We start from the raw sequence: 14,063 nt of genomic DNA on the forward strand, positions 1-14,063 counted from the left end.
CCATCCACCCATTATCCATCCAGTCAACGACCCATCCATACATCCATCCACCCATCCGTCCACCCAATGACCCATCCATTCATCCATCCATCCATCCTCTACCCACCATCACCATTCATCCATCTTATATCCGTCACCTACCCACCCACCCGTCTATTCATCCATCCCATCACTCAATCATTCATCCTCCCACACATCCGTCATCCATCCATCACCCGTCCATCATCCATTAAGCACCTGCTATGTGCCAGGCTGGCCTAGGGAGGTGGAAATGGCTGCTACTAGAGGTGGGGACGAGGCCCTCCGTAACTGCCTCTTCCTGCGCCCCAGTTGACGACGGTGATGGCTACGAGACGGACCACCAGGACTACTGTGAAGTGTGCCAGCAGGGAGGGGAGATCATCCTATGTGACACCTGCCCCAGGGCCTACCACCTCGTCTGCCTCGACCCAGAGCTGGAGAAGGCTCCCGAGGGCAAGTGGAGCTGCCCGCACTGTGTAAGCCAGGCGGAGGCCCTGGGCTTGGGGAGGCTGAGGCCAGCGCCTGGCTCCCCTGCCCCTGCCTGCCCACCGCGGGGCGTGGCGTGGCGTGGAGGAGAGGCCAGCGCCTGGCTCCCCTGCCCCTGCCTGCCCACCGCGGGGCGGGGCGTGGCGTGGAGGAGAGGAGCCAGGGCCCCGGCGGCGGTGGAGGGCACCCCGCCCCGTGCCTCCACCTGGGTTCTGCCCCCGCTGCAGGAGAAGGAGGGGATCCAGTGGGAGCCCAAGGACGACGAGGACGAGGAGGAGGAGGGCGGCTGCGAGGAGGAGGAGGACGACCACATGGAGTTCTGCCGCGTGTGCAAGGACGGCGGCGAGCTGCTCTGCTGCGACGCCTGCCCCTCCTCCTACCACCTGCACTGCCTCAACCCGCCGCTGCCCGAGATCCCAAACGGTGAATGGCTCTGCCCGCGCTGTACTGTGAGTGTTCTGCCCGCCCCGCCCCGCGCCGAACGCCCCGCCCACCAAGACCCCGCCCCCCGCCGCGGGCCGAGGCCCCGCCCTCACCCCCCGGCCCGCAGGTCTCTCCCCGCCCGCCGCCTTACCTGGGCCCGAAGACCCTTTCTGCCCTATAAGAGACCGGCGGCGATGACGCTGACATCGGGGCCAGAGCTTGCCCAGCGAGGCCAGAGAGCCGCGTCCTTTCTGGGCCCGGCGCTGCCTTCGCCCCCTGGGGCTCCCTCGAGTACCAGGCGGCTTCATCGAGAGATTGGAGGCTCAGGGAGGGCAGTGACTTGCCCAGCTGTCCGTTCAGCCCTGGGCCTGGAGCAGCCCTGGCCCTTCCTGCCCCGAGGCTGGGGGTGCTGAGAGGGTGGGGGTCCTGGCCTCAGTTTGTGCCCCCCAGGCCCCACCCCACCCCCTCCATCCGGGTTCTGGACTGGGCCAGGCTGGCTCTCCGTCACCCTGTGCCTCTGGGCTCGTGTTGTGTGTCGTGTGTGTGCCTGTGTGCGCATGCGTGTCTGTGCCTGTGTGGGGCTCTTTGGGGGGCCCCTTTTGAGGGTGCAGCCTTCTGTGCGTCCTGGAACCCACAGAGGTCCTGGGGAGGAGGTCCGCCTGCGATCTGAAGCCCACCGCGGCCTGGGAGGTGGAGTGAGGGGCGGGCTTTCCTTGGAGGAGGAGGCCTTTATCCTCGGACCCGGGGCAGGCAGCGGCGGGCTGACCCGCCTCCCAGAGCTGTCTCCCTAAGTGGTCGTCCCAGCCTAGAGGGCTCCAGGGAGGGTGCTGTGGCCGGAGGATTCCTCATCTTCGCCAGGCAGCAACTCCCTGGGGCCCTAGTACCCATCAGGGAGCCTGGGGAGGGGGGGATGGGGCCGCGGTGAGTCCCTGCCCAGAGGTGGTCCCTTGTGTCCTTGGGTCAGCGTGAGCGGTGACATTCCCGGGGGGAGAAGACCCACGGGCAGGGCGCGTCCACGTCTGGGATTCTCTGTTGCCTGCTGTGCTGCCCTGTGTCACACCCACGGGCTCCTTGTCCCACCGTGGTCCAGGACCGCCAGGTGCTACCCGGTTCACTGTCGGGAGTGTGGGGCCCACGTTGCCCGTCTCCTGTGTGCGCACACATGTGGGCTCCCGAGGACCTGGGGACAGCGCAGCCTGTCGGAGGGAGCCTGTGTGACGGCCGTAGGGCGGGGTCCTGCGCCTGAGGCCTGACCGCTTGGGGACGCCCCTCTGTCCGCAGTGTCCCCCGCTGAAGGGCAAAGTCCAGCGGATCCTGCACTGGCGGTGGACAGAGCCCCCCGCCCCCTTCGTGGTGGGCCTGCCGGGACCCGACGTGGAGCCAGGCGCCCCCCGGCCCAAGCCCCTGGAGGGCATCCCCGAGAGGGAGTTCTTCGTCAAGTGGGCGGGGCTCTCCTACTGGCACTGCTCCTGGGTGAAGGAGCTCCAGGTGAGCCGGGCTAAGGCTCAGGGGCCTCGGGGTGGGGGTGGGGGGCCCTGGCGGCCGCGGCCCCTCCCGCCCCGTGACCTCTGCTCTTTGCAGCTGGAGCTCTACCACACGGTGATGTATCGCAACTACCAAAGGAAGAATGACATGGACGAGCCGCCGCCCTTCGACTACGGCTCCGGGGACGAGGACGGCAAGAGCGAGAAGAGGAAGAACAAGGACCCCGTGTACGCCAAGATGGAGGAGCGCTTCTACCGCTACGGCGTCAAGCCCGAGTGGATGATGGTGCACCGGATCCTGAACCACAGGTGCGGGCCGCGGCCAGGGGAGGGAGACTGGCCGAACATGCTCACCGGGCGGGCGGGCCCGGGGTCCTAATGGGGGCTCCCGGTGCTCGTGGCCCTGGAAGGAGGGCCCGAGGACCTAGGCGCGCGTCTCGCTGAGCACCGACCCCCATGTGACGGGGTCCTCGTCACCGTGAGGTGGTGGAGCTGGGCAGCGCCCTCTGGTGGCGGGACCAGGGGCTGCAGGAGGCAGGGCCGAGGAAGGGAGGGAGCTGGCCCCGAGCGACCCGGCTCCTCACTCGGTCTTGCAGCTTCGACAAAAAGGGGGACGTGCACTACCTGATCAAGTGGAAAGACCTGCCCTACGACCAGTGCACCTGGGAGATCGACGACATCGACATCCCCTACTACGACAACCTGAAGCAGGCCTACTGGGGCCACAGGTGGGCTGCGGGGCTCCGCCGGGGCCGCCCGCGCGGCCTGAGCCCCGCTCACCTGCGCCCGCGGCTCTTCCCAGGGAGCTGATGCTCGGGGAGGACTCGAGGGTGCCCAAGAGGCTGGTGAAGAAAGGCAAGAAGCTGAAGGAGGAGAAGCAGGAGAAGCCGCCAGACACGCCCATGGTGGACGTGAGTGACGGGCGGGGGGCACGCCCATGGTACACGGGAGTGACAGGCGGGGGGACACGCCCATTGTGGATGGGAGTGACAGGGACACGCCCATCATGGACATGAGTGACGGACGTGGGGACACGCCCATCGTGGACGGGAGTGACAGGGACACGCCCATCGTGGACGGGAGTGACAGGGACATGCCCATCATGGATGGGAGTGACAGGTGGGGGGACACGCCCATGGTGGACGTGAGTGACAGGGACACGCCCATCGTGTCCCTGATGGGGGTTGGGGGGGGTTCTGCCTGTCCCGGGCTTGGCTGTGGAGGACATAGCACGGCTTGTGCACGTGGAGAGCGGGAAGGGGCCCCTCACAGCCGCACTGCTGTCACCTGGGAGGAGGCCCCGACTGTGCACTGAGCAAGGCAGGGCTGGCTCTGCCCTGAGCCCCCGTCTCAGGAAGCCCAGCGTCTCCTGGGGCCCTGGCCGGGGTCCTCGGCACCTCACGGAGGAGGTGACCTTGGGCTGCAGGAGAGGGGGCAAAGGGTAAAGCTGTGGACGAGGTGGAGGCAGCCGCTTCTGGCAGACGTGGGGGGTGCCCTGGATGGGGGGGTCACACCGTCCTTTGTCCAGCAAACACTGCGTAAGGGCCCACCCCGACCCAGGCACCGGGTGGGGCTCGGAGAAAGCAGTGGACAGGACCCGTGTGGCCGGGAAAGCCTGGGAGGACTCAGCGGCGGGGGGATTCCCCTGACGGAAGCACAAGGCTGCTGTGGGGCAACCCAGCCAGGCCGGCAGTCGGGGAGGGCTTCCTGGAGGAAGAGGCATTCTAGCCACGTCCTAAAGAAGAGTTAGGAAGGCAGAGGGGGTGGGAAGAGGATTCCGGGTGGCGGGACCCTCGTGTGCACGGAGCCGGCGGGCGGCCCAGGGTTCAGGGTGGGTCTGAACCTCTCCTCCCTCACAGCCCACGGTCAAGTTTGATAAGCAGCCGTGGTACATCGACTCCACGGGCGGCACGCTGCACCCGTACCAGCTGGAGGGCCTGAACTGGCTGCGGTTCTCGTGGGCCCAGGGCACCGACACCATCCTGGCCGACGAGATGGGGCTGGGCAAGACGGTGCAGACGATCGTGTTCCTCTACTCCCTGTACAAGGAGGTGGGCAGGCGCAGCGGCGGGGGCCGGGCGCGGCCGGGGGCGGGCGGCCTCACCACACCAGGCTCTCTCCGCAGGGCCACTCCAAGGGGCCCTACCTGGTCAGCGCGCCCTTGTCTACCATCATCAACTGGGAGCGCGAATTCGAGATGTGGGCGCCCGACTTCTACGTGGTCACCTACACGGGCGACAAGGAGAGCCGCTCCGTGATCCGCGAGAACGAGTTCTCCTTCGAGGACAACGCCATTCGGAGCGGGAAGAAGGTGTTTCGCATGAAGGTGAGCGGGTGGCCCCAGGGGGCCCAGGAGAGGCGTCCCCCGCCCCCACCCCGAGTCCCCCATCCCCTGCCGTCATCACCTGGTGCTCCCTCGTCTCATGCTGGGGTTTCACTCCAATCCGTGGCCCCGTACCACCGATTGTATCTGCCAAGAGCCCATTTCCATGAAGAGCTCCCAGGCGCACGTGAGTTCTGGGAGGGGCCGCTCTTCAACCCAGTGCACCTGCCGTGTGGCCCCCGGCCGGTCCTGGGCCTCACCGTCTTCCCAGCAAGTGAGCTGGCAGCCCGGTCGCTGAGCTGTGGCAGGGGCGTCACAGGTGTGGGTGAGTGCCTGGCAGGGCCTCCCCTCCCGCCCCCCAGCACTGTGCCTCGGATCCTTGGGGCGGAGGTCTTATTAAAAAAAAAAAAAAAGATTGATTAATTTGGAGGACGGAAGGAGAGAGATTGACAGAAAGGATCTTCCATCTATGGTTCACTCCCCCAAATGACCACAACAGCTATGGCCGGGCCAGGCCCAAAGCCAGGAGCCAGGAATTCCATGTGGGCCCACGGGCCCAAGCACTTGGACCGTCCTCTGCTGCTTCCCCAGGCCATTAGCAGGGAGCTGGATCGGAAATGGAGCAGCCGGGACTGGAAGCGGCGCTCCCGACATGACATGCAGGCATCCAACCTGCTGCCCCGTGACCACGGCCCCTCCCCCATCACGGGTACTGAAGGGCAGGTTCCCATCCAGCAGCTGGGAGTGGGGGCCGAGGTTCTGCATTTATTTTTTTTAAGCTTGTTGTTTATTTGAGACACACACATCCAGGGAGAGAGAGAGAGAGAGAGAGAATCTCCCACTGCTGGTTTGCTTCCTAAATGCTGGAACAACCAGGGCCGGGCCAAAGCCGGGAGCTGAGAACTCCATCCAGGTCTCCGTGTCGTTCGCAGGAGCCCATGGACTCGAGCCATCGCCCGCTTCCTCCCAGGGCGCACGCTAGCTGCGTGGGAAGCAGAGCTGAGACTGGAGCCCGGCCGTGGGCGTCCAGGGTGGTGTCTCAGCCTCTCAGCCGCCAGGCCAGGCGCCTGCCCCAGGTTCTGTCTTTCTCACCGAGTCCCAGCTGGTGGGGCGAATGCTGCTGGCCTCCAGGCTGCACCTTGACAGGCAGCAGACCCCTGGGAACTGGTCCTGCCCACGGGAGCGAAGTGCTGGGGCTGCGGCTGTCTCTGGGGGGATGGATTTTCTCTTTCAAAGATTTGTTTGAATGGCAGAGAGAGAGAGAGAGAGAGAGAGAGAGAGAGAGGCATCTTCCATCTGCTGGCTCACTCTCCCAGTGGCTGTGATGGCCGAGGCTGGGGCACACCGATGCCGGGAGCTCCGTCCGAGTCTCCCGTGTGTGCCGGGGCTCATTGTCTTCTGCTGTCTTCCCTGGCACGTTACCTGGGGGCTGGATCAGAAAGGCGTCGCTGGGATTTGAACAGGTGCCTCCAGTATGGGATGCAGCGTCACAGCGGTGGCTTCAGCCCCTGGCCCAGTGCCGGCCCCCCCTGAGACTTCTGGGGTCAGCTTCCTCCGGAGCAGCCGGGGCTCCCAGGGGACGTCCAGGGACTGACGAAGGCGTTCCGGGGCCTCTGCACTGGGGGGTCGTGGACGAACCTCGCTTTGTCTCCCACTGGGGTCCTGCGACAGCTCAGACACGCCAAGACTTGGCTGTCTTACTTCTTTAAAAAGCTGTTGTGAGTGATGAATCACCTAAAACTTGCCACCGGGGGGCCGTGTTCGGTGTGTGGTTAAAACGCCGCATCCCACGGCAGGGAGCCGAGTTCCAGTCCAGCTTCCTGCTGACCCCTGAGAGTGGCAGGTGATGGCCCAAGCACTTGCGTCCCTGCCGCTTAGGAGGGGGACCCCTATTAGCTTCTGGGTTCCTGGCTTCAACCTGGCCCAGCCCCGGCTGCTGTGGGCACTGGGGAGTGGGCCAGCAGGTCGAGGAGTGCTGTCTGTCTGTCCCATTCTGCCTTGTGAATAAAAGTAATTTCCAATCCCCTTAGCCATCCTGAGGGCAAGGTCAGGGGTGCTGAGTAACGTCACCGCCCTCGTCTCCAGAGCTCTCCATCTTCCCAGACAGAAGCGGCCCTCCATCCCGCTGCCCGCACGCCCGGCAGCCGCGTGCTGTTCCTGTCTGGGGGCTGCCTGCTCTAGGGTGCTCGTGGGCGGAGTCCTGCAGAGTTTGTCCTTGGCTGCCTGGCCTCCGGGTTCATCCACAGCGGGTGTCAGGATCAGACCTCCCCCCCCCAAAGATTTATGTATTTATTTTTGGAAGGTAGAGTCAGGGAGAGGGAGAGACAGACGAGAGAGAGAGATCTTCCAGCTGACTGCAACGGCCAGGGCTGGGCCAGGTGGAGACGGGAGCCTGCAACTCCGCCAGGTCTCCTACCAGGGTGGGAGAGGCTGAAGCGCTTGGGCCGCCTTCTGCTGCCTTCCCAGGCGCGTGCGCAGGGGGCTGGAGTGGAAGTGGAGCAGCAGGGACTCCAGCCGGCGTCTCGGGTGGCCTAACCCGCTGTGCCCAGTGCCGGCCCCTCCACTGCCTGGGTGGGCCGTGTTCATCTGTCTGTGGACACCTGTGGACACCTGTCTGTTCCGCCTGTTTTGAGTAACGCTGGTGTGAGCGCGGGTGGCCCGGCCTCTCCTCCTGTCCCTGTTCTGGGAGTCCACCTGGAAGCAGAGTTGCTGGCGCATCTGGGAATTCTAGATGTTTCGAGGGGCAGCCTTAGCTCTCTTCACCACAGGGCCTTCCTGGCACAGAGGGCGAGGGGGCCGAGGCTTGGGGTGTGGAGCTGACCGAGGTCCAGGCTCCACGGGCCAGGGCTGAAGAAGCCTGCGTCTCCCTCTCTCCATCCCTTTCTGCCCCCCTCACCTGGGGCCATGTCACTGGGAGAGGCAGCTTGGAATGGTAGTCCGTTTGGGCTGCTAATAACGTCGTGCCGGAGCCTGGGTAAGTTCTAAAGAAGAGGTTTGTTTGGGCTCATGGTGGTGGCAGTCTGAGGTCCAGGGGCCGCACTTGGCAATGGCCTTGGTGCTGGCAGAGTCCCCAGGCAGGGAGCATGAGCGCCTGTCTCCTCTGGTCTCTGCCGCCAGGATTCCGTCAAGGGCCCCCGCCCTGATGACTTGCCCGATCCCCGTCACTCCCAGAGGTCCCGGCCCTACACACCGTAGTGGGATCACGTGTCCACCTGCTTCAGGCTCACCGCGGGGTGACGCTCCAGCGCACAGGGGACAACCCACAGCCGTGGCTTTGCCAGGGCGGACTCGGGCAGCTGTGGGCCACCGGCCTGCTGCATTTTATTTGCTGTCCAGTGTGGCAGTACTCCCTGGGCCAGTACAGGCCCTCCAGGAGTGCGGGGCCCCACCTTGCCCCTGGGTGTGCACGGGGTGTGTGCCTGATGCCCCCGCCGGGCAGAGCACCTGTCGTGGGACGGAGCACCTGGCACGTGCTCCACCCAGGGGCCTTTTCTGACGGAGCGCAGACTCAGGCCTGGAGCGGTGGAGAATGGATGACCGGCAGCTGCTGGGCGCTCGACTCTCGCTTCTCTGTTCTGACCTGGCTCTGCCTGGGGGCCGGGGTTGGAGGGGTGGGGTGTGTCAGCCTGAGGCCCCCCCGGTGATGGAGGGGAAGATGGCGCTTGGTGCACACGGTTGGTCATGGATGAAGGACCGAGCACAGGGCTGGGGCCGCAGCTGGCACCGTTGCTGGCGTCGCCGCTGCCGTCTGTAGCTCCCACCTCACCCTCTCTCTCTGGTACCGCGCCCTGGGCCTCAGCTGCCGGCCGCTGCCTTCCTGTCCCGTCCCGTCCTGGGCTGGCCCGGCTCGTCCCTGTCCACACCACGTGCCAGAGTGTTTGGGGGATTCCCGTCCACACGGCCTTCCTGACCCTGTCTTCCGAGCCGCGATCCCGCTGGCCCAGCTGCCGCCTCCCCAGCGCCCCCTCTGTCCGCAGAAAGAAGTGCAGATCAAGTTCCATGTGTTGCTCACCTCGTACGAGCTCATCACCATCGACCAGGCCATCCTGGGCTCCATCGAGTGGGCCTGCCTCGTGGTGGACGAGGCCCACCGGCTCAAGAACAACCAGTCCAAGGTAGGCCCTGCTGGCCACAGGGCTCGGACCCCGGCCTGCCCGAGCTCGGGGCGGCCCCGGGCCAGCGGCCTCCCGACGCCCGCTGACGGGCCCCCGCTCGCTGTCCCCTAAGTTCTTCAGGGTCTTGAACAGCTACAAGATCGATTACAAACTGCTGCTGACGGGGACCCCCCTGCAGAACAACCTGGAGGAGCTCTTCCACCTGCTCAACTTCCTGACGCCCGAGCGGTTCAAGTGAGTCCCCGCGGGGCCCTGGGAGACGGGGCCCGAGCCTGCCGCCCGTGGAGTGGCCCAGGCAGCCTTGCTCCCCTCGAACGAACGGTCTCTTGCGGGAGGCGGCGTGGCCCATGCCAGGGCTGCCTGCCCCCCCGCCCCGAGGCAGCTGACCTGTGCTGGCGCGGGCTCCCCTCTTCCTGCCCCCAGTCCCGGTTCCCTGTGCACGGGGCCTTGGCCTGCTCCTGGCGCTTACCCCGGCTCGTTGCTGCAGCAACCTGGAGGGCTTCCTGGAGGAGTTTGCTGACATCTCCAAGGAGGACCAGATTAAGAAGCTGCACGACCTGCTGGGGCCGCACATGCTACGGCGGCTCAAGGCTGACGTCTTCAAGAACATGCCGGCCAAGACCGAGCTCATCGTCCGCGTGGAGCTGAGCCAGATGCAGAAGTGAGCGGCCGCTCGGCCTCCCCAGCACCCGGCCGTCCACTCCCTGGGGGTGGGCGGGCGCTCGGCCCCTGCGCGCCCTGGCTCACCCCTGCCACGTGGGCCCCCCTCTGAGTCCACTGACCTGGGCTGAGTTCCAGCCTCGTCCCCGGGCCCCCGGGCCTCCCCTGGTGTGTGTGTGTGTGTGTGTGTGTGTGTGCTGGGTGCCCGGCCGGCAGCCCAGCCTCCCAGAGGAGCAGGCAGCACCCGGGGTTGGGGCTGGCCCGGCGCTGGCCTGCGTGCAGCCCGCCCTGCCCCGCCCTGCCCCCCTGCAGGAAGTACTACAAGTTCATCCTCACGCGCAACTTCGAGGCGCTCAACTCCAAAGGGGGCGGGAACCAGGTCTCACTGCTCAACATCATGATGGACTTGAAGAAGTGCTGCAACCACCCCTACCTCTTCCCCGTGGCCGCCGTGGTAGGTCCCCCGGGGCTGGGCCCACCTGGCTTTGTGAGGCTTCCGAGCGCCCTGCAGGGAAGGCTGGCTCAGCTCCGGCGCTGGCGCCCCCTGCCGGCCGTCTCGGGTCTCTGACTGGCAAGGCCCAGGGCGGGGCCGGCGGGTCTGGGAGCCACGGCCGCTGGCGTTTGTGCCTCGCGCTCCGCGGGGCGGACAGGCAGTGCGCTCCTCCCGCAAGGCGCCCCTGCGGCTTGCTGGTGCCGTCAGGGTGGTGGGGGAGCCGCCCACACCCCGCTTCTGCCGCGCCTGCAGGAGGCCCCCGTCCTGCCCAACGGCTCCTACGACGGCAGCTCCCTGGTCAAGTCGTCCGGGAAGCTCATGCTGCTGCAGAAGATGCTCAAGAAGCTGCGGGACGAGGGCCACCGCGTGCTCATCTTCTCCCAGGTGGGCGGCGCCCGGGGAGAGGTGGGCGGCGCCCCGGGGAGAGGTGGGCGGCGCCCGGGGAGCGGTGGGCGGCGCCCGGGGAGAGGTGGGCGGCGCCCGGGGGAGAGGTGGGCGGTGCCCCGGGGGAGAGGTGGGCGGTGCTCAGCCTGGCCACGCCCCGGGGAGAGGTGGGCGGTGCCCGGGGAGAGGTGGGCGGCGCCCGGGGAGAGGTGGGCGGCGCCCCGGGGAGAGGTGGGCGGCGCCCGGGGAGCGGTGGGCGGCGCCCGGGGAGAGGTGGGCGGCGCCCCGGGGAGCGGTGGGTGGCGCCCGGGGAGAGGTGGGCGGCGCCCCGGGGAGAGGTGGGAGGTGCTCAGCCTGGCCACGCCCCGGGGAGAGGTGGGCGGTGCCCGGGGAGCGGTGGGCGGCGCCCGGGGAGAGGTGGGTGGCCCCCGGGGAGAGGTGGGCGGCGCTCAGCCTGGGAGAGGTGGGTGGCGCTCAGCCTGGCCGCGCGCGCCCGGGGAGAGGTGGGCGCCCGCCCTGGGGAGTCGGTGGGCGCGCGCCCCCCGGGAGAGGTGGGCGCCCGCCCCAGCGCCTGGGCTCCCTGGCTGCCAGGGCCCACCCCTCCCCTCCCTTCCCCTCCCCGCCCTGCCCTGCCCTGCCCTGCCCTCACCCCCGGCGCCAGGAGCTCCCCCTGCAGGCTGATCCTGGGGTGGCTCGCGTCTGCCGCACACCAGGCTCCGTGCTGGGCTCGCGGGCCCAGCTGATTGGGGGTGCCCCTCCTCGAGCTGCCCTCTGGGGTGGGACACACGGGAGTGTCCGCTGGAGGCCTCGGCGATGGGCCCCAGGGTGCTGGGGCTGAAAGTGCCCCCCCGCGGGGAGGTTGGACCCAGCAGTTCCAGTGCTCAAAGCCAGAGTCGGGGACATGGCAACTTCACGCAGAGGTCACCAGGAATCACCTGTTGCCGCCTGTGCCCACTGACCGCCCCCTGGGCTGAGGCCCGCCCGGGGCAGACCACGCTTGGGACCAGGAGCGGAACCGAGCAGTCCCGCGGTCCCCTGGCAGCACTGCCAGCAGAACACACGAGTCCGCGTGGGGCCCGGCGAGGCCAGGCAGAGGGAGCAGGGCGAGACAGCCCTGCCCCGCCCCCGGCGAGGAACTGGACGCCGAGGCGTCTTAGAGACCACAGTTAGAATCCCAAGGAAAAGACGGCCCAAGGAGGATTTACGTCCACGTTTAGGCTCCTCGGCAGTCAGAGCGCCCAGTGCCCATAGAGCGCGGGTTCTTAGGCAGGAGCCGGGAGGTCAGGGAGCAGGAGCAGATCAGGCTGCGCGAGCCGTCAGCAGGGCCTGGACGCGCCGGGGCCGGCGTGAGGAAGGCCCCTGGCTGCAGCACGGAGGGCCGGGGTGCGGGCAGGAAGGCCCCGGGGGCTCTCGGGAGGCTCCGTCAGTCGCCCGGTGGCCCCTGCGGCAGTGAGGGCAGAGACGATGGAAGAGAGGGTCCGTGTCTGTAGACCCGGGGAAAGGCGCGAGGTCTTGGATCTGGGGTGAACACCAAGCCAGATGAGCGCCACCCGCCCGGCTGGGGAGCCGCAGGACCTCCCGTCTGGTTCCTGCAGAGCCGGGTCTGAGCGGCAGCGACAGGTGGCGGAGGCAGCGGCACAACCTGCACACCGGACGGCCAGGGCGAGTTTTGTTTCCAGCTAAGCCAGCAAGAGTGAGGGGGGTCCGCAGGGCCCTGGGGGCTCAGGAGGAGAGCGAGGGGGTCCGCAGGGCTCTGGGGGCTCAGGAGGAGAGAGAGGGGGGGGAGATACGCAGGGCCCTGGGGGCTCAGGAGGAGAGCGAGGGGGGTCCGCAGGGCCCTGGGGGCTCAGGAGGAGAGCGAGGGGGGTCCGCAGGGCCCTGGGGGCTCAGGAGGAGAGCGAGGGGGGTCCGCAGGGCTCAGGAGGAGAGCGAGGGGGGTCCGCAGGGCTCAGGAGGAGCGCGAGGGGGGTCCGCAGGGCCCTGGGGGCTCAGGAGGAGAGCGAGGGGGGGTCCGCAGGGCTCAGGAGGAGAGCGAGGGGGGGGTCTGCAGGGCTCTGGGAGCTCAGGAGGAGAGCAAGGAGGTCCGCAGGGCCCTGGGGGCTCAGGAGGAGAGCGAGGGGGGGGAGATACGCAGGGCTCTGGGGCCTCAGGAGGAGAGCGAGGGGGGTCCGCAGGGCTCTGGGGCCTCAGGAGGAGAGCGAGGGGGGTCCGCAGGGCTCTGGGGGCTCAGGAGGAGAGCGGGGGGGGGTTCGCAGGGCCCTGGGGGCTCAGGAGGAGAGTGAGGGGGGATCCGCAGGGCCCTGGGGGCTCAGGAGGAGAGTGAGGGGGGATCCGCAGGGCCCTGGGGGCTCAGGAGGAGAGCGGGGGGGGGGTCCGCAGGGCTCTGGGGGCTCAGGAGGAGAGCGAGGGGGGTCCGCAGGGCCCTGGGGGCTCAGGAGGAGAGCGGGGGGGGGGAGATACGCAGGGCCCTGGGGGCTCAGGAGGAGAGCGAGGGGGGGAGATACGCAGGGCTCTGGGGGCTCAGGAGGAGAGCGAGGGGGGTCCGCAGGGCTCTGGGGGCTCAGGAGGAGAGCGAGGGGGGTCCGCAGGGCCCTGGGGGCCTTTCACGTCTCACGGGGAGGGAGGGCACCACGCAGGAGGCGCTGGTTCAGCTCCTGGGCGCTCAGGGCGTGGGTATCCCGGGAAGAGAGGTGCACGGCGTGGCCGAGGGACTGAAGGAGTGTAGGTCTTGTGGAGGGAACCCGAGTGCAAGTGAGGCCCCCCCTCCGTGTGGCACGAGCCGGAGGGGAGGAGCCACGCCCAGGCTGACTGTGGCAGATGCCGGGGCAGTGTGGGACAGGCCTGGCTGCGAGCGGGGGCCTCCATCTCCAGGGTCCCGCGTCAGGCCTGCCCGGGGCCCAGCTGAGTCTGCACTGAGCAGACAACATGCTCCTTCCCAACTCCGTGGGGTCCCGTGGGCCACTCCCTCCGTGGCAGCCCTCACGTGTCCCTGTGCCCGGCAGATGACCAAGATGCTGGACCTGCTGGAGGACTTCCTGGAGTACGAAGGCTACAAGTACGAGCGCATCGACGGCGGCATCACCGGGGGGCTGCGGCAGGAGGCGATCGACAGATTCAACGGTACCCCCGCCCCCGCCCCCGCCCTGCCGAGCGCTCTGGCTGCGGCCCCGCCCTCTTAGGCTGCACTGCACACACACAGAGAGAGAGAGAGACAGAGACCCGTCCTTAGGCCCGTTGATTTTAAAGCTAGAAGGGTTCACTCCAGGGACACTTGCTGAGGGGCTTAGAAGGCATTACCTGTTCTGAATGGGGTCAGAAATGGGTGACAAGGAAGGCAGACGGGGGAGGGGGAGGAAGGTGTCACCTTTGTCACCAAGGGAAGCTGGTGCTGAGGCCTGGCTGGCACCCGAGGGCCTCCCCTGCTGACCCAGGCAGGCAGCGCTGGACAGCGCCTGCAGCCTCGATGGTGGGTCGGGCTCCATCCCCCGGGGTTCACGGCTGTCGGAGCCATAGTCACAGCCGCGATTTCTCGTGCCCACTGAGGCCTGCAAGGCGAGGAGCGAGGAGGTGCACCTGCAGGCAGAGGTGCCTGAAGTGTTGGGCCCACCTGGGACCCGCTTGCAGCTCCAGTGGGTGCTGTGGTCGGGCCCAGGTCCCTCAGCGAGGCAGGACAG

The 14,063-nt window shown here is 67.8% G+C and overlaps 1 protein-coding gene across 5 annotated transcripts in view; it reads left to right on the forward strand.

Moving 5' to 3' along the window:
• CHD5 (chromodomain helicase DNA binding protein 5) overlaps window positions 1-14,063 on the forward strand; it is a 53,720-nt gene that overhangs the window by 24,750 nt on the left and 14,907 nt on the right. For all 5 annotated transcript variants that reach the window (XM_070079380.2, XM_070079383.2, XM_070079384.2 and 2 more), the window contains exons 8-21: window positions 331-497; window positions 735-956; window positions 2,212-2,418; window positions 2,512-2,723; window positions 3,011-3,142; window positions 3,217-3,325; window positions 4,274-4,465; window positions 4,540-4,740; window positions 8,715-8,852; window positions 8,965-9,086; window positions 9,340-9,513; window positions 9,825-9,966; window positions 10,258-10,389; window positions 13,392-13,509. In XM_070079380.2, the coding sequence (XP_069935481.1) occupies window positions 331-497; window positions 735-956; window positions 2,212-2,418; window positions 2,512-2,723; window positions 3,011-3,142; window positions 3,217-3,325; window positions 4,274-4,465; window positions 4,540-4,740; window positions 8,715-8,852; window positions 8,965-9,086; window positions 9,340-9,513; window positions 9,825-9,966; window positions 10,258-10,389; window positions 13,392-13,509 (2,268 nt within the window). The remainder of the gene's footprint in view (window positions 1-330; window positions 498-734; window positions 957-2,211; window positions 2,419-2,511; window positions 2,724-3,010; window positions 3,143-3,216; window positions 3,326-4,273; window positions 4,466-4,539; window positions 4,741-8,714; window positions 8,853-8,964; window positions 9,087-9,339; window positions 9,514-9,824; window positions 9,967-10,257; window positions 10,390-13,391; window positions 13,510-14,063) is intronic.

This window comes from Oryctolagus cuniculus, chromosome 7 (genome assembly GCF_051225735.1).
Source record: "Oryctolagus cuniculus isolate XC-2025 breed Fujian yellow rabbit chromosome 7, ASM5122573v1, whole genome shotgun sequence".
NCBI classification, from domain to species: Eukaryota; Metazoa; Chordata; class Mammalia; order Lagomorpha; family Leporidae; genus Oryctolagus; species Oryctolagus cuniculus.